A 19,883-nucleotide genomic window follows, 5' to 3' on the forward strand; every position below is an offset into this window, starting at 1 on the left:
CACTCTGGTGCTTTACACTGCTAGTAACAAATTAACTTGCTTCCAAATTAATACTCGTGCTTAAGGCTATCTGCTTTTCAGCAGGAACCTTTCCGGGGTTACGTGCTTCTCAGTGGGAACCTTGTCTTTCCCGACTTTTCAGCCGGGGAATCGTAAAATAACACACGTTGGGGCAAACAATTGCCACGTATATGGGCCCGGCGGCGGTAGTCTGACTTAGGCCAGCAGCGGTAGCTGCTTTTGGCAGCGTGGTAGTTGTCAGGCAATGGTAGCTAATCATGAAAGCAAAGTGTTGATTATAGCAAGTATCCATACTACACTAAGCAAATATATAATTTTCACGCAAACACGGCAAATGTGAGAGAAAGAGACTGGTCCTTGTTTAAAAGAATGTCAATTACTCATGTTGGGTTGCTATTTTAAACATACTGCATGATTTAGACGATATGATAATAGTGAAAATTCAGTATCAAAGGAAATCTAGCTCTTGATTAGTTCCAGTGCCCGTTCTTCAATGCATACAGTTCTAATGGTATGTTACGTGGTTAATGGTTATAGATATATTGGCAATACCCGTTCGTGAAGGTATATTGTTCTGAATAAGGGGACACGATGCTCTGAAAAATGACAAAGGTCGAAATATGACGACTAGAAAGAGACTGGAAATTAGCCGCGAGGGTGGTCCCTCTTTGGAGCACATTGGAATTACCTTATGTAAATGTTAATGTTTGTTATAATACAATGCATGGTATTGGCAATAGCGAGAATTCAATATCAATTGAGTTTATATGAGGTTCTAAAAATATTTTTCGTGGTGAATGAGTGTCTTGTGTAGAACAGTTATTTCACAGGCAGAAAATCCTGTTCGCTGTGTCATATAGCGAGAATGTCCAACTGACAGACACTGTCGGACACCCAGCCATCGAACTGTACACAAGAGGAAAACCCAAGCTACGGATTTAACTGAAGGTTTTTTCCATAAAGTAACCTAGTACGCCTGTTACCACAGATGCTGTTTTCGAATGGATAACTATTATTTCTGTAGTATGTATAAACTCGGCATTTGCAATAGTTATGCTTGGTTTCACTCATATACACTTGGCAGTATAACGGGGTAAATCGTGAAAAGGAATTAACACCGTAACGCCCAAATACACCAGCACAATAGGCCCTTTTGATAGTTACATCACTTCAGCATCATGGCCCTTGATAAGGTGTGGCGGGTTGGCTTATTTTGACTTCTTGAATAATAACGATAACAGTAACAAAGTTTATTTTATAGTACTATATACAGTAAGTACTACAGAAATTCAATTCATAATTCCTACATATTGACATATTACTGACATTACATTATTTTATGATACTGTACAGTGACGTAGTACCGATATGGCGTATATTTTAGAATGACGTAGTTCTAATGTAACTTTACATAATAATATGATATACACTTAACAATGACGTAATACTTATATGACGCATGTTTTACAATGTTGTCTTTTGGTTGAACTCAGCTATTTTTCATCTACATGACGGCTGCGTGTAAATATTTGAGCCTGGACCAGACAATCCAGTGATTGGCATTGTGAGCAGCGATCAAGTTTACATGATATACAGCTTTTCCATTGGACGAGCGGTCGGTCACATTACCGCAAAATTGACGTTGATAAGTGTTTGAACGACATAATTTATATCTAATTTAGACAAACTTATAAATGTGACAGAAACAATGGATACTTAAGGTCCAAATAACAACCCGTTGGTTTGAGAAAATAATTATGTGAAGAAGGGAAAACCTTTAAAATCGCAAATCTGTTATGAAAACACGGAGAGACAGTCAACATAAAAATCGTTTATTGGGAGCGGCACAGAGATATGGTTACCGAAATTACCCCTTTATCCCTTTGACTTTAGAGGCCAACAGCATAATACCGTCATGGTGTTTGGATACGTGTATATTTACACAGTGTACTCAAGTGGATATGACATTATAGATATTGTCTCCCTCAACAGGAGTTAGTTACAAAGTGTTGTATTCATGTCCAGATGTTTCATCCGTTTGTCCATCAACGTCATTAGGAGAATCGTACACATTTCTACCACTGTGTGTTTCTGGCCTTTTTGATTGTTTAATCTTCACCAGAACGACCACCAGCACGATGTTGACTGTGACAGTCACGCTTCCTGCAACGACAGCGCCTACCGTGGCCCCAATACTAATGCTTTCCCTGATTCTTACATCTGCCATAACTTCTTCCATCTGCTGTTCTGAAAGTGTGAAGTGTGTTAGCAAACAATTGCAATATCGCCTTACCAAGAACAATATATTTCATTCAATACCGAATGCTTCATATATGCAAACTAGAATTTACACCATAATGCTGAACTTGCTATTGCATACAGGCAAGGATGTCCAAGCAATAGACAGTAACAGTAGCTTATCTTGGTATATGTTGACTGAATTCTGCAATCCTTTAGTTGCTGTTAGTTGAATTAGCTGTAAATGCTTAGGTACTTTAAAGTGATGACTTCATGGTGACGAGCAATCAGCTCAGTCACCGAGTCAGTCCACAATCCAATGAAATCTCCTCTTACGACAAGCACACTTGTGCTGGAGACTGATGGAATCTATTTGATCTCTTCCTGTCATCAGTAATAATAACGACAACCAAGACGACAGGAGGTAAATATATACAACACATTGTCATACTTACTGTGAACAATTTCTCTTAAACCTGTGCACGTCAAAGGAATGTGTTTATAATGACATAGAAAAGCCAGCTCCACAGATCCGAAATGTCTTTCCGTAACATTCAAGCTGACGACAAATGTCTTGTCCGTTCTATTTCCATCAGTGCCAAACAATGTCTCTGTTACATTCCCGATTTGTAGTGTGAAGCTTGAACCCCGAGAACAGTAATAGTCAGCTATGATCACCAAGAGAACCAGTTGATCATTCAGCGGAAGCATGTCAGCATCATTATCATTGGTGATGTTGCATGATGGAGTTTCTGAACGGGGAATAACGAATACTCGTGAAAGTGATAGTTTCACTAGACAAGACAATTTGATTGAGTAAGATGTTATCTTTATCATTATATATGTGCCATTGTCATGGTCATTAAATTTAATAAATATCCCTTGAAGAATACGTTACACTATCATTAAGCCAGCATGCCAGCTAAAACCTAAAATATTCTTCAAAGCGTCATGTAACCAACCTCATTCACTCACTATACCTGTCGATAACCTTGGCTATTCATTGATATGGACCCGTTAATATCCGGGTAAGAACAGATTTTCAGTAATATACGCTTGGCGTATATTAGGCGACTGTGCTTGTCGTAAGAGTCGACTAACGGGAATGGGTGGTCTGGCTCGCTGATCTGATTGATGCACGTCATCGTATCCCAATTGCGACGATCGATGCTTATGAAGCCAATCACTGGCTTGGCTGGCCCAGACTCGATTATTTGTTGTCTCTGGTCTATCATTCAACGATATTTCAGTTATGCAACAGCCGGTCAGCTTAATGGCATGTATCGCCCAACAGTACGTACGGATATGAATATGTCATCATGATCTCACTTTTTTTTAAAGTAAACTTATATTTTCTGTGAAATCCAATGCTACTCACTGTAACCCTCCATTTTACATTGTGATCCATTACGGCTCTTGCAAGTCCATGTTCCGATATCTTTCTCACCTACTTCAAGTATCTTTAGCTCACTGCGGCTAGAATTACGCGAAACTGTATATCCATCGAGGCCGCCACAGCCATGACTATTGCAAGTGCTAACTAATTCATCATCAGGCCTTGTCCATGAAACTAAGGACTTGTTGGAGTGTGTCTCAAAGCAAATTAAACGTGTTGAAGAACCAAGTTCCGCAAATGTTGGGCAATCCAAATTGATTGAGCTGACACCTGTGTTGAAGGAAACAAGTCGTCAATAACATAAGGATCTCTGATAATGTACTATACAGTAAACTACGTTTATAACGCACACGCTTTTAACGAATCGACGGATATAACGAACTTAAGTTTAGGTCCCGGCCATTTGCTGTTTATATGCTGTATACATTGTATATGCTTATAACGAACTATTGTTAAAACGTACTAATATTAGTGTTTCCTTTGAGTTCGTTATAACCGTAGTTTACTGTATTTAAGAAATAAAGGACGAGTGGGCGTTGTTTGTAGTACAATAAAACACTGCAGGGAGAATAAACCATGAGTGGCGTTCATCCTCCCAGCTGTGGTTTATTGTACAACAACCACGAGTCGTTTATTTCTTATATGAGATATCAACATTATGTACAGTCTCTTTAAGGATGATGATGAAATGTACAAACTTTAAAACTTATTACCCGTATTTTAATAATGATGACTCCCTCAATAGAGTCCATTTTACGCACGGGTGGGTATTTCCCACATATTTTCACAATCCTTACGTCGATTGCCTGTACCTTTTCTCCCAATGACGATTGTCATATCTCTCCCGCTTTTGGATGCGATCGTTCGGCCTTCGCGTTTCTCTGCGCTGCCCAGATACACCTATTGTGATATCTCACTAGACACTCCCCTCTCAAAAATAACGGCTTTTAGTAAAACCTTCTTTTAATAAGTAATGTCACACAGCAAGAGTTTGAAAATGACACGCACTGATTATACAACAACGTCATTCAAGATCAACTTGATCATGAATTATCTATTTTGTTCGAAGGCACATGCGAACATATGTTGCTATTAAAACTAGGGGGCACGGGCGGCCCAGTCGTCCAAGGCGCCGCATTTCGTTGTGCAGAGTTCCGTCCCTTGGGCACGCCAGAAACCTATGATTCGCCCCGATTATGTTTCTAGGATTCTCAGCACTATACCCGTGCTCGTGGGTTTCACGTCTAACACCTTCATCACATGGGGCTTTCCTCCTACATTAAGTTGACACGCCGTGATCTGACTGGAATACTGTTAAAACACAACTCACTCACTCACTATTAAAACTAAAACAAGAAACTCAAACTAACCTTGAAGAAGAGAAACTAAACTGAGCAGCAGTTTCATTATCTTCTCTTGTTGACGATTCCACTGACTTGACATCCGTCGCTGCATGTAGATCACAAAACATTACTCAAAGACAAACGCTATTGTAAACATGATGTAACTTCATAAATCCGGCTGCGTCATATCAAAAGAGGTTAAAAGATGGTACTTGTTGTTAGCCTGTCTTGCGCTCGGCATTGTAGGCTTGGAGTTAGTATACTGTGTCTGAGTGAGGTATTCATGTTAAACTGCGGCATGGTATATCAGTGGGCTAGCACTATGAATCGACATCAGTCCGGACTAGTACAAGCAGCCACACACACACATGTGCATGCACGTCGCTATATAAGTGCAATAATCTTGGACGCGACGTCAAACCCCATTTCTCCTCATCACACTCCACTGACTGTGTTAGAGGTCATTTATAATACATTCAGCAATGGCAATAAATTCATAAATAGGTTTTCCTTCCCAAACTATACAGGTGGCCTGTCAATAATTGTGCTAGGTAACAGCAGATAAAGTAACGTTTAATACACCACAAACGCACAAAGCTTATTCTTGATGTATTGGTTTATGCTAAGACTGACAGCAGGAAAATATGTGTTGTATTATCATGATGTATTACCAAACTTATTTTTATGAATGTTCAGCTGATGTCCGTTGATGCTAGAACATTCCACCTCAAACCACCCTTGTAGTTGTGTTAATTTGCCTAGATATAACATAAAATAATGATGTTGTGATTCACAATAGGGGTTTAAGTACTATAATGCCCATTGATTGTTGCTATTTTCACAATGTCTGTTTCTGCACTAACATTCGCTGGTTATATTAATGTACAGCTGGTGTCCGTCGATGCTTGAACATTGACATCGACTTTATACCACGTTATAGGTGTGTAAATTTGCCTAGTTGTAACAGGAAATAACATTGTTGTTTTTCACCGTAGTACTATAATACATAGTGATTGTTTCTATTCTGTTATTGTTCTAAACAATCGTTGTTTCCATTGTAGCGATATACTCTTCTTTGGTTAAATTGTTTCTTGAACATGTTGTGCAGATTTGCCTCCCTTAGGCACGCTAGTCACCAATGATTGCGGGTTCGAAACCCAGTTCGCCCCGATAATGTTTCCGGGTTTGTCAGCACCATACCCGTGCTCGTGGGTTTCACCAAAGTGGTAGAGCATCACTTCGGCCTTTCTTCCCATGAAACGCCGTAATATGACTTGAATACTGTTTAAAGATTAAGCGGCGAAAAACTCAACTCACTCACTCGCTTGATTATGTACAATACATTTATGCCAAACATTGCTAAGTACATATTATTAAATGTTAAATTAATTATTTACTCCATTACTACTTCCCTATCAATCTATTTCCTCCATACTGTTAGCCACGCAATGTCCTGTGCATTTGCCAAACATTTATAAGTACGTATTATTAAATGTAGACTCAAATATCAACTACTTACCTCGCTGAGCATCCTAACAGTGTACTAAAATGTACTAAATGTGTACTACTAATACACCGTTTATAAAACCCACAACATATACCTACATTTTATCCTGGTCTGTATCAAGGCACATCATAGGTCTTTTCAGAGCATTTAAAAGCATATCTTTGTGTAAATATACACTCCATCACTACTTCCCTATCCGCCTGTTTCCTCAACACCTTTTCCTCATGGCATTTATTGTCATTTAGCCAAGAGTCCCATGCAAGGAGGACGTGGTCCATGGACCTCTGAACTCTGTGTTTCTTAGGCTATCTGTCATGGGCCGAACCAGCCGAACACAGAATGCCACTCGACTTCGAAATGGTCCACTCTTGGTTTAATGTGCACGGAGACACGTGAGTGGAGTGGTGGTAGATGTGCCAAACCCATCCCAATAATTCAGCTGTTGCTGAAAGCTGCTTGCAAAAATGAGTTTGAAATGTGAAAAACTGCGACGGCGATATTGCTGATTCATCAAAATCTTGCTCTATATATGACCATGAATCTAAAATATATCATAAAAAGAAGCCAATGAAAATAGTTCAACCTCATCCCCTACGTGTTCTGCTACAGTCTCTTCTCCAGCTTCTGTTAATAACGTAACCAGAGTTTCAAAACATAAGGCAACATTGTCTTGGGTGTACCTGATCATCTTAGATGATAACTCCCAAATCAGCCAAAACGTCTCAAATATTGTATCTTTAGCTTCCCAGAAGTCACTCAACCATAACATTAATTACACCAGTTCGGGGCGTTCATTCATTTGGAGGAGCCTGCTTCTTTTATACCGAGTGTGTCCGTGAGTTGTGTTTAACGCCGCTTTGGACAGTATTCTTTAACACTGACTGTCAATAGGAGTGAATCTACTAACCAGCTTTGCGGACATGAGCGTCAATCACACTATGCAGTGGAATTGTAGAGTACTGCGGGATAAAGTCATTTGTGCAAATTGTAATACATGACTTTTTCATCATCAATAAATAACGTAACAAACACCACCCCCGCCATCAGAGTATCTTGTAATATACAACATCTCCGCCATCAGTGCATATAGTAATATACAACATCCCCGTCATCAGTGTATCCTATAATATATAACATCCCCGTCATCAGTGTATCTTGTAATATACAACATCCCCGCCATCAGTGCATATAGTAATATACAACATCCCCGTCATCAGTGTAGATTGTAATGTGTAACATCCCCGTCATAAGTGCATATAGTTATATACACCATCCCTGTCATCAGTTGTCTTGTAATATACCACATTCCCGTCATCTGTGTAGATTGTAATATACAACATCCCCGTCATTAGTGTAGATTAATATTAAGCATCCCCGCCATCAGGGTATCTTGTAATGTACAACATCCCCATCGTCAGTGTATCTTGTAGTATTCAACATCACCGTCATCAGTGCATATAGTTACATACAACATCACCGTCATCAGTGCATATAGTTATATACAACATCCCCGTCATCAGTGTATCATGTAATATACAACATCCCCGTCATCGGTGTATCTTGTAATATACAACATCTCCGTCATCAGTGTATCATGTAATATACAACATCCCCGTCATCGGTGTATCTTGTAATATACAACATCCCCGTCATCAGTGTATCATGTAACATACAACATCCCCGTCATCGATGTAACTTGTAATATACAACATCTCCGTCATCAGTGTATCATGTAATATACAACATCCCTGTCATCAGTGTATCATGTAATATACAACATCCCCGTCATCAGTGTATCATGTAATATACAACATCCCCGTCATCATTGCATATAGTAATATACAACATCCCCGTCATCAGTGTAGATTGTAATATACAACATCCCCGTCATCAGTGCATATAGTTATATACAACATCCCCGTCATCAAAGTATCTTGTAATACACAACATCCCCGTCATCAGTGTAGATTGAATGTAATATACAACATCCCCGTCATCAGTGTATCTTGTAATATACAACATCCCCGTCATCTGTGCATATAGATATCTAAAACATCCCCGTCATCAGTGTATTTTGTAATATACAACATCTCCGTCATCAGTGTATCTTCTAATATACAACATCCCCGCCATAATATAAGTGTATCATGTAATATACAACATCCCCGTCATCAGTGTAGATTGTAATGTACAACATCCCCGTCATCAGTGTATCTTAAAATAAACAACATCCCCGTCATCAGTGTATCTTAAAATATACAACATCCCCGTCATCAGTGTACATTGTAATATACAACACCCCCTTCATCAGCGCATATAGTTATATACAACGTCCCCGTCATCAGTGTATCTTAAAATATACAACATCTCCGTCATCAGTGTAGATTGCAACATACAACATCCCCGTCATCAGTGCATATAGTTATATACAACATCCCCGTCATCAGTGTATCATGTAATATACAACATCCCCGTCATCGGTGTATCTTGTAATATACAACATCTCCGTCATCAGTGTATCATGTAATATACAACATCCCCGTCATCGGTGTATCTTGTGATATACAACATCCCCGTCATCAGTGTATCATGTAACATACAACATCCCCGTCATCGGTGTATCTTGTAATATACAACATCTCCGTCATCAGTGTATCATGTAATATACAACATCCCCGTCATCAGTGTATCATGTAATATACAACATCCCCGTCATCAGTGTATCATGTAATATACAACATCCCCGTCATCATTGCATATAGTAATATACAACATCCCCGTCGTCAGTGTAGATTGTAATATACAACATCCCCGTCATCAGTGCATATAGTAATATACAACATCCCCGTCATCAAAGTATCTTGTAATACACAACATCCCCGTCATCAGTGTAGATTGAATGTAAAATACAACATCCCCGTCATCAGTGTATCTTGTAATATACAACATCCCCGTCACCTGTGTATCTTGTAATATACAACATCCCCGTCATCAGTGTATTTTGTAATATACAACATCCCCGTCATTAGTGTATCTTGTAATATACAACATCCCCTTCATCAGTGTATTTTGTAATATACAACATCTCCGTCATCAGTGTATCTTCTAATATACAACATCCCCGTCATAATATAAGGGTATCATGTAATATACAACATCTCCGTCATCAGTGTAGATTGTAATATACAACATCCCCGTCATCAGTGTATCTTAAAATATACAACATCCCCGTCATCAGTGTATCTTAAAATATACAACATCCCCGTCATCAGTGTACATTGTAATATACAACATCCCCCTCATCAGCGCATATAGTTATATACAACATCCCCGTCATCAGTGTATCCTTAAATATACAACATCTCCGTCATCAGTGTACATTTTAATATACAACATCCCCGTCATCAGCGCATATAGTTATGTACAACATCCCCGTCATCAGTGTATCTTGTGATATACAACATCCCCGTCATCAGTGTATATTGTTATATACAACATCCCCGTCATCAGTGCATATAGATATCTACAACATCCCCGTCATCAGTGTATCTTGTGATATACAACATCCCCGTCATCAGTGCATATAGTTATATACAACATCCCCGTCATCAGTGCATATAGTTATATACAACATCCCCGTCATCAGTGCATATAGTTATATACAACATCCCCGTCATCAGTGCATATAGTTATATACAACATCCCCGTCATACGTGTCTATTGTAATATACACCATCCCCGACATCAGTGCACATTCTAATAGACAACATCCCCGTCATCAGTGCATATAGTTATATTCAACATCCCCGTCATACGTGTATATTGTAATATACACCACCCCCGACATCAGTACACATTCTAATAGACAGCATCTCCGTCATCAGTGCATATAATTATATACAACATCCCCGTCATACGTGTCTATTTTAATATACACCACCACCGACATCAGTGCACATTTTAATAAACAACATCTCTGTCATCAGTGTAACATACGACTGTAAGACAAGTAGCCAATTTGGATTTTGTTAATAAATGGTATCTGTCCGTATGTTTGTCTTGACCTTTCTTCTGTGAAATATTAACATTAACATTTTACATTTCATTCTTTTTCAATCAGCAGGTAGTTGCATGATGTACAAAAAAGTAGTAATTTTATTGTCAAATCAAATTATACAAATTTCAGATAGTTTTCTTTTTCGCATTTGATAATATAATCATGTATAATTTATCATGTACAGACAGTGAAAATTTAACAAGGGTTTTTTTCTTTTTCTGTTTACCCCCCACTCAGCAGTATTCCAGCTAAGTTCCCACTGTCCCTAAATACATGTAATTGAATTAGGACCAGCCAATCCTGTGACTGATGTCATGAGCAACACCGTCGCCTGTGGGGAACGATGACACGCAATCAATTTAGTCACCGAGCATGACCAGTTGACCCCCTGTGATTTGGAAGTTGGACCTAATCCTGTGAAAAGACATTGCGAATCAAATTGGTGTAATGAAAACGTTGTCTTAAAGCGACTGCAGTTGAAATCCCAACAGTATCGGATGTACTCTAATTGTATTATTGTATTGTATTGTATTATGTATCGTGAATCGCCCTGAGAAATGTGAATTCTCAAGTCTAAACAGTGCAGTTATATGCCGCAAACGATAACAGTATATCGCATATACATGTATGACTACTACTGAAATTGCAACCACGTGATCGGGAAAACGATAACGGGATCTCGCTCTGTGATATATCCAGTTACGTTCATGTGTGAGTCACGAGTGAAAAACAACAACATAAACTCATTTTAAATATTCAGCACTGTTTTTACGTATCTGTCATTTTCTGTATGGATTGAGCGACGTGTTATCGTCTGTAAAATCGACATATTGTGTTCATTCGTGTTTATCGGGACCACAGATGAATGTGTCACCACGTGATCAGGAAAATAGAATCTTTCATGTGTATATAGATCCTGGTATCAATTTCCATGTGATATTTCTGCCATGCCCCGCTATAGCGCGACAGGAGGACACCACCAGTGTTTGAAACACACAAGGACATTGAAGTCCCGGCTACATCACATATTGAAATAAGAACGATAGTCCATACTCATGCTGGTGTTATAGTGCTAGCCTACTGAGACCCCATGCTGCTGAGAAACATGGTTACCCTACTCAGACACAGTATACTGACACCGAGACGACCAGTCCTTGTCTAAGCCCCTTAATACCGAGGGCAAGCCAGGGTAACAACAAGTACCATATTTTAACATCTATGGATATGGCGCGGCCAGAGGATCGAGATTCCGACCTTCCGCTATCTTCACAAAGTTTGAACCAATTCAATATCAATGACTATCATTCTAAGACTGGCATTGCGAACTCTAATTAGTTGTGCTGGGCTGTTATTATTTTATGAGTGAGTGAGTATGGTTTTACGCCGCTTTTAGCAATACTCCAGCAATATCACGGAGGGGGACACCAGAAATGGGCTTCACATATTGTGCCCATGTCGGGAATCGAACCCGGGTCTTCGGCGAGACGAGCGAACGCTTTAACCACTAGGCTACCCGACCGCCACCTATTATTTTATGCATTAGGTATTCAAGTATATTCGTATATATGAAGTGCTTGATAACATTTTTGCAAAGCGATAGTATTCTGGTCAGCGAGTGCACTCGTCACGTCCAATAATAAGTTAAATTTGGAAATTTACAGTGGGTGTAGTTCATTTTTTGTGGACGAATATTTCTAAAAGCGGCTTAAACCTCACACACTCACCAATGTACTGATGATATTCATATTCGTAATGTTTAATACGGAAATTGTTTGGACGTATTTTTGCATAAGGCGGCCTGGGATCGAACCACCTTCATTCCGCTTTTCTACAGTGCCACACGGACTTAGTGTTTCTGTTTATGTCGTAAAATGATTATACACAAACAATTGCGCTATAAGGAATATTATTCATTAATGCATAACCACATTGACTGTATAACTGTGCATAAGGAAGTTATAAATATATCAACTATAGCCTGTGATATAAGCCTTGGGGATCAATATAACAGTGAGTGGAAACATTGGGCCATGTGAAGAAACACACACACAGCATTACTCTGAAACTGCTAATAATTACATTTAGTACTAACTACTAAATGACTTTATCGCGCCAGGACATGGTACGCCTGGGAGGGCGTCCACCTCAGTGATAAAGGACTGTGTGTGTTTACGGACAATTTATTGCATGCCCTGGCGCTTGTTTTGCGCCAGTAAATGGATGTTATCTCCACAGGTTAGTGTTTCCTTTCAGTACATAGGCAAGCTGGGCAACAATGCTATCTCCGCGTATCGCGTGGCCGTGGGTGTGGGGTAGCACTCTGGTGCTTTACACTGCTAGTAACAAATTAACTTGCTTCCAAATTAATACTCGTGCTTAAGGCTATCTGCTTTTCAGCGGGAACCTTTCGTGGTTACGTGCTTCTCAGTGGGAACCTTGTCTTTCCCGACTTTTCAGCCGGGGAATCGTAAAATAACACACGTTGGGGCAAACAATTGCCACGTATATGGGCCCGGCGGCGGTAGTCTGACTTAGGCCAGCAGCGGTAGCTGCTTTTGGCAGCGTGGTAGTTGTCAGGCAATGGTAGCTAATCATGAAAGCAAAGAGTTGATTATAGCAAGTATCCATACTACACGAAGCAAATATATAATTTTCACGCAAACACGGCAAATGTGAGAGAAAGAGACTGGTCCTTGTTTAAAGGAATGTCAATTACTCATGTGGGGTTGCTATTTTAAACAGACTGCATGGTTTAGGGGATAGTACAATAGTGAAAATTCAGTATCAAAGGAAATCTAGCTCTTGATTAGTTCCAGTGCCCGTTCTTCAATGCATAAAGTTCTAATGGTATGTTACGTGGTTAATGGTTATAGATATATTGGCAATACCCGTTCGTGAAGGTATATTGTTCTGAATAAGGGGACACGATGCTCTGAAAAATGACAAAGGTCGAAATATGACGACTAGAAAGAGACTGGAAATTAGCCGCGAGGGTGGTCCCTCTTTGGAGCACATTGGAATTACCTTATGTAAATGTTAATGTTTGTTATAATACAATGCATGGTATTGGCAATAGCGAGAATTCAATATCAATTGAGTTTATATGAGGTTCTAAAAATATTTTTCGTGGTGAATGAGTGTCTTGTGTAGAACAGTTATTTCACAGGCAGAAAATCCTGTTCGCTGTGTCATATAGCGAGAATGTCCAACTGACAGACACTGTCGGACACCCAGCCATCGAACTGTACACAAGAGGAAAACCCAAGCTACGGATTTAACTGAAGGTTTTTTCCATAAAGTAACCTAGTACGCCTGTTACAACAGATGCTGTTTTTGAATGGATAACTATTATTTCTGTAGTATGTATAAACTCGGCATTTGCAATAGTTATGCTTGGTTTCACTCATATACACTTGGCAGTATAACGGGGTAAATCGTGAAAAGGAATTAACACCGTAACGCCCAAATACACCAGCACAATAGGCCCTTTTGATAGTTACATCACTTCAGCATCATGGCCCTTGATAAGGTGTGGCGGGTAGGCTTATTTTGACTTCTTGAATAATAACGATAACAGTAACAAAGTTTATTTTATAGTACTATATACAGTAAGTACTACAGAAATTCAATTCATAATTCCTACATATTGACATATTACTGACATTACATTATTTTATGATACTGTACAGTGACGTAGTACCGATATGGCGAATATTTTACAATGACGTAGTTCTAATGTAACTTTACATAATAATATGATATACACTTAACAATGACGTAATACTTATATGACGCATGTTTTACAATGTTGTCTTTTGGTTGAACTCAGCTATTTTTCATCTACATGACGGCTGCGTGTAAATATTTGGGCCTTGGACCAGACAATCCAGTGATTGATTTTGTGAGCAACGATCAAGTTTACAGGATATACAGCTTTTCCATTGGACGAGAGGTCAGTCACATGACCGTAAAATTGACGTTGATGATAAGTGTTTGAACGACATAATTTATATCTAATTTACACACACTTATAAATGTGACAAAAACAATGGATACTTAAGGTCCAAATAACAACCTGTTGGTTTGAGAAAATAATTATGTGAAGAAGGGAAAACCTTTAAAATCGCAAATCTGTTATGAAAACACGGAGAGACAGTCAACATAAAAATCGTTTATTGGGAGCGGCACAGAGATATGGTTACCGAAACTAACCCCATATCCCTTTGACTTTAGAGGCCAACAGCAAATACCGTCATGGTGTTTGGATACGTGTATATTTACACAGTGTACTTAAGTGGATATGACATTATAGATATTGTCTCCCTCAACAGGAGTTAGGTACAAAGTGTTGTATTCATGTCCAGATGTTTCATCCGTTTGTCCATCAACGTCATTAGGAGAATCGTACACATTTCTACCACTGTGTGTTTCTGGCCTTTTTGATTGTTTAATCTGCACCAGAACGACCACCAGCACGATGTTGATTGTGACAGCCACGCTTCCTGCAACGGCAGCGCCTACCGTGGCCCCAATACTAATGCTTGCCCTGATTCTTACATCTGCCATCACTTCTTCCATCTGCCGTTCTGAAAGTGTAAAGTGTGTTAGCAAACAATTGCAATATCGCCTTACCTAGGACAATATATTTCATTCAATACCGAACGCTTCATATATGCAAACTAGAATTTACACCATAATGCTGAACTTGCTGTTACATACAGACAAGGATGTCCAAGCAATAGACAGTAACAGTAGCATATGTAAGTATGTGTTGACTGAATTATGCAATCCTTTAGTTGCTGTTAGTTGTATTAGCTGTAAATGTTTCAGGTACTTTACAGTATTATTCAAGCTATGCCACGGCATCCTGTAAATGATGACTTCATAGTGACGAGCAATCAGATCAGTCACCGAGTGAGTCCACAATCAAATGAAATCTCCTCTTACGACAAACTCACTTTTGCTGGAGACTGATGGAATCTATTTGATCTCTTTCCTGTCATCAGTAATAATAACGACAACCAGGACGACAGGAGGTAAATATATACAAAACATTTTCATACTTACTGTCAACAATTTCTCTTAAACCTGTGCACGTCAAAGGAATGTGTTTATAATGACATAGAAAAGCCAGCTCCACAGATCCGAAACGTCTTTCCGTAACATTCAAGTTGACGACCAATGTCTTGTCCGTTCTATTTCCATCAGTGCCTAACAATGTCTCTGTTACATCCCCGATTTGTAGTGTGAAGCTTGAACCCCGAGAACAGTAATAGTCATCTATGTTCACCAAGAGAACCAGTTGATCATTCAGCGCAAGCATGTCAGCATCAGCATCATAGGTTATGTTGCATGATGGAGTTTCTGAACGGGGAATAAAGAATACACGTGAAAGTGATAGTTTCACTAGACAAGACAATTTCATTGAGTAAGATGTTATCTTTATCATTATATATGTGCCATTGTCATGGTCATTAGATTTAATAAATGTCCCTTGAATAATACGTTCCACTATCATTAAGCCAGCATGCCAGTTAAAACCTGACATATTGTTCAAAGCGTTATGTAACCAACCTCATTCACTCACTATACCTGTAGATAACTTTAGCTATTCATTCATATGGACCCGTTAAAATCCGGGTAAGAACAGATTTTCAGCAATCCACGCTTGCCGTAATTGGAGACTGTGCTTGTCGTAAGAGTCGACTAACGGGAATGGGTGGTCAGGCCCACTGATCTGATTGATGCATGTCATCGTATCCCAATTGCGTAGATCGATGCTCATGATGTCAATCACTGGCTTGGCTGGTCCAGAATCGATTATTTACAGACCGCCATCATATAGCTGGAATATTCCCGAGTGCGACGTTAAACAACAAACAAACAAAACATTGATCATATCTTATTGGTAGATTCAATCGTATATGGATGTTATTGGTAGATTCTATCATTCAATTACTGTGTGGAGTAGAGATGTTGAGATAAAGGTTGAAACAAGATGCGCCATCATAGAGCCATTAATCATGTATATGTAAGGTACTGCAACATCATTAAGACATGCAAGCATAATCCTGAATCTGAGACTACCAACGTCATCAAAGATGTTGTCTCTGGTCTATCATGCAACGATTATTTCAGTTATGCAACAGCCGGTCAGCTTAATGGCATGTAACGCCCAATAGTACGTACGGATATGAATATGTCATCATAATCTCACTTTTTGTAAGTAATCTTATATTTTCTGTGAAATCAAATGCTACTCACTGTAACCCTCCATTTTACATTGTGATCCATTACGGCTCTTGCAAGTCCATGTTCCGATATCTTTCTCACCTACTTCCAGTATCTTAAGCTCACTGTGGCTAGAATCACGCGAAACTGTATATCCTTCGAGGCCGTCACAGCCATACCGATTGCAATTGCTAACTAATTCATTATCATGCCTTGTCCATGAAACTAAGGACTTGTTAGACAGTATATCAAAGCAAATTAAACGTGTTGAAGAACCAAGTTCCGCAAATGTTGGGCAATCCACCTTGAGTGAGCTGACACCTGTGTTGATGGAAACAAGTCGTCAATAACATAAGGATCTCTGATAATGTACTATACAGTAAACTACGTTTATAACGCACACGCTTTTAACGAATCGACGGATATAACGAACTTAAGTTTAGGTCCCGGCCATTTGCTGTTTATATGCTGTATACATTGTATATGCTTATAACGAACTATTGTTAAAACGTACTAATATTAGTGTTTCCTTTGAGTTCGTTATAACCGTAGTTTACTGTATTTAAGAAATAAAGGACGAGTGGGCGTTGTTTGTAGTACAATAAAACACTGCAGGGAGAATAAACCATGAGTGGCGTTCATCCTCCCAGCTGTGGTTTATTGTACAACAACCACGAGTCGTTTATTTCTTATATGAGATATCAACATTATGTACAGTCTCTTTAAGGATGATGATGAAATGTACAAACTTTAAAACTTATTACCCGTATTTTAATAATGATGACTCCCTCAATAGAGTCCATTTTACGCACGGGTGGGTATTTCCCACATATTTTCACAATCCTTACGTCGATTGCCTGTACCTTTTCTCCCAATGACGATTGTCATATCTCTCCCGCTTTTGGATGCGATCGTTCGGCCTTCGCGTTTCTCTGCGCTGCCCAGATACACCTATTGTGATATCTCACTAGACACTCCCCTCTCAAAAATAACGGCTTTTAGTAAAACCTTCTTTTAATAAGTAATGTCACACAGCAAGAGTTTGAAAATGACACGCACTGATTATACAACAACGTCATTCAAGATAAACTTGATCATGAATTATCTATTTTGTTCGATGGCACATGCGAACATATGTTGCTATTAAAACTAGGGGGCACGGGCGGCCCAGTCGTCCAAGGCGCCTCATTTCGTTGTGCAGAGTTCCGTCCCTTGGGCACGCCAGAAACCTATGATTCGCCCCGATTATGTTTCTAGGATTCTCAGCACTATACCCGTGCTCGTGGGTTTCACGTTTAACTCCTTCATCACATGGGGCTTTCCTCCTACATTAAGTTGACACGCCGTGATATGACTGGAATACTGTTAAAAGTGGTGTTAAACACAACTCACTCACTCACTATTAAAACTAAAACAAGAAACTCAAACTAACCTTGAAGAAGACAAACTAAACTGAGCAGCAGTTTCATTATCTTCTCTTGTTGATAATTCCACTGACTTGACATCCGTCGCAGCCTGTAGATCACAAAACATTACTCAAAGACAAACGCTATCTTGGCGTTGACGTTGAATGGAACGCCATACCTCACGTTAACATTGTGATTTTTTAACAGGTGTGACAGGAAATAACATTGTTGTTATTCACCGTAGTACTATAATACATAGTAATTGTTTCTATTCTGTTATTGTTCTAACCAAGCATTGTTTGCATTGTAGCGATATACTCTTCTTTGGTTAAATTGTTTCTTGAAAATGTTGTGCAGAATTGCCTCCCTTTGGCACGCTAGTCACCTATGATTGCGGGTTCGAAACCCAGTTCACCCCGATTATGTTTCCAGGTTTGTCAGCACCATACCCGTGCTCGTGGGTTTCACCGAAGTGGTAAAGCATCACGTCGGCCTTTCTTCCCATGAAACGCTGTAATATGACTTAAATACTGTGCGGCGTAAAACTCAATTCACTCACTCGCTTGATTATGTACAATACATTTATGCAAAACATTGCTAAGTACATATTATTAAATGTAGACTCAAATGTCAACTACTTACCTCGCTGAGCATCCTAACAGTGCGAAGTGTGTACTACTAATACACCGTTTATAAAACCCACAACATATACCTACATTTTATCCTGGTCTGTATCAAGGCACATCATAGGTCTTTTCAGTGCATTTGAACGCATATCTGTGTGTAAATATACACTCCATCACTTCTTCCCTATCCGCCTGTTACCCCCATACTGTTAGCCACGCAAAGTCCTGTGCATTGACACGTTGGATTTCCCAAAAAGTCAAACACCTTTTCCTCATGGCATTTATTATCATTTAGCAAGAGTCCCATGCAAGGAGGACGTGGCCCATGGACCTCTAAACTCTGTGTTTCTCAGGATATCTGTCATGGGCCGAACAAGCCGAACACAGAATGCCACTCGACATCGAAATGGTCAACTCTTGGTTTAATGTGCACGGAGACACGTGAGTGGAGCGGTGGTAGATGTGCCAAACCCATCCCAATGCTTCAGCGGTTGCTGAAAGCTGCTTGCAAAAAATGAGAATGAAATGTGCAAACTGCGACGGCGATATTGCTGATTCATCAAAATCTTGCTCTATATATGACTATGAATCCAAAATATATCATAAAAAGAAGCCAAAGCTACAGTCTTTTCTTCAGCTTCTGTTATTAACGTAGCCACAGTTTCAAAACATTGTCAGGCAACATTGTCTTGGGTGTACCTGATCATCTTAGATGATAACTCTCAAATCAGCCAAAACGTCTCAAATATTGTATCTTCAGCTTCCCAGAAGTCACTCAACCATAACATCAATTACACCAGTTCGAGGCGCTCAACCATTTGGAGGATCCTGCTTCTTTTATACCGAGTGCGTCCGTGAATTGTGTTTAACGCCGCTTTGGACAGTATTCTTTAACACTGACGGTCAATAGGTGTGAATCTTCCAACCAGCTTGGCCGACATAAGCGTCAATCACACGATGCAGTGGAATTGTAGAGTACTGCGTGATAAAGTCATTTGTGCAAATTGTAATATATAACTTTTTCATCATCAATACATAACGTAACAAACACCATCCCC

General features: G+C 39.4%; 2 protein-coding genes across 2 annotated transcripts; both read right to left on the bottom strand.

Moving 5' to 3' along the window:
• Positions 1–1,907: 1,907 nt before the first annotated feature.
• LOC125381474 lies at positions 1,908–3,982 on the bottom strand. The gene is made up of 3 exons (XM_048398035.1): positions 3,638–3,982; positions 2,715–3,011; positions 1,908–2,268 (listed from the first exon to the last, which is right to left on the bottom strand). Exons 1-3 carry the CDS (start codon positions 3,648–3,650, stop codon positions 2,021–2,023), a joined length of 558 nt encoding a protein of 185 aa, XP_048253992.1. The 5' UTR covers positions 3,651–3,982; the 3' UTR covers positions 1,908–2,020.
• Positions 3,983–14,718: 10,736 nt separating this feature from the next.
• LOC124149693 lies at positions 14,719–18,868 on the bottom strand. Its single transcript, XM_046521433.2, has 5 exons — positions 18,842–18,868; positions 18,226–18,308; positions 16,827–17,114; positions 15,630–15,926; positions 14,719–15,148 (listed from the first exon to the last, which is right to left on the bottom strand). Exons 2-5 carry the CDS (start codon positions 18,296–18,298, stop codon positions 14,853–14,855), a joined length of 954 nt encoding a protein of 317 aa, XP_046377389.2. The 5' UTR covers positions 18,299–18,308; positions 18,842–18,868; the 3' UTR covers positions 14,719–14,852.
• Between the last annotated feature and the right edge of the window lie 1,015 nt (positions 18,869–19,883).

The sequence above is a fragment of the Haliotis rufescens genome, unplaced genomic scaffold (genome assembly GCF_023055435.1).
Source record: "Haliotis rufescens isolate VD_foot unplaced genomic scaffold, xgHalRufe1.0.p SCAF_18, whole genome shotgun sequence".
NCBI classification, from domain to species: Eukaryota; Metazoa; Mollusca; class Gastropoda; order Lepetellida; family Haliotidae; genus Haliotis; species Haliotis rufescens.

Bases quoted from the DNA above. Each gene is read 5' to 3' on its own strand.
- LOC125381474 (XM_048398035.1), bottom strand. The intron at 2,269-2,714 runs GTAAGTATGACA...TCACACTTTCAG, and splicing joins TTTAAGAGAAATTGTTCACA to AACAGCAGATGGAAGAAGTT.
- LOC124149693 (XM_046521433.2), bottom strand. From the start codon at position 18,298: ATGTCAAGTCAGTGGAATTATCAACAAGAGAAGATAATGAAACTGCTG. The intron at 15,927-16,826 runs GTGAGTAGCATT...TTCCCCGTTCAG, and splicing joins ATGTAAAATGGAGGGTTACA to AAACTCCATCATGCAACATA. The intron at 15,149-15,629 runs GTAAGTATGAAA...TTACACTTTCAG, and splicing joins TTTAAGAGAAATTGTTGACA to AACGGCAGATGGAAGAAGTG.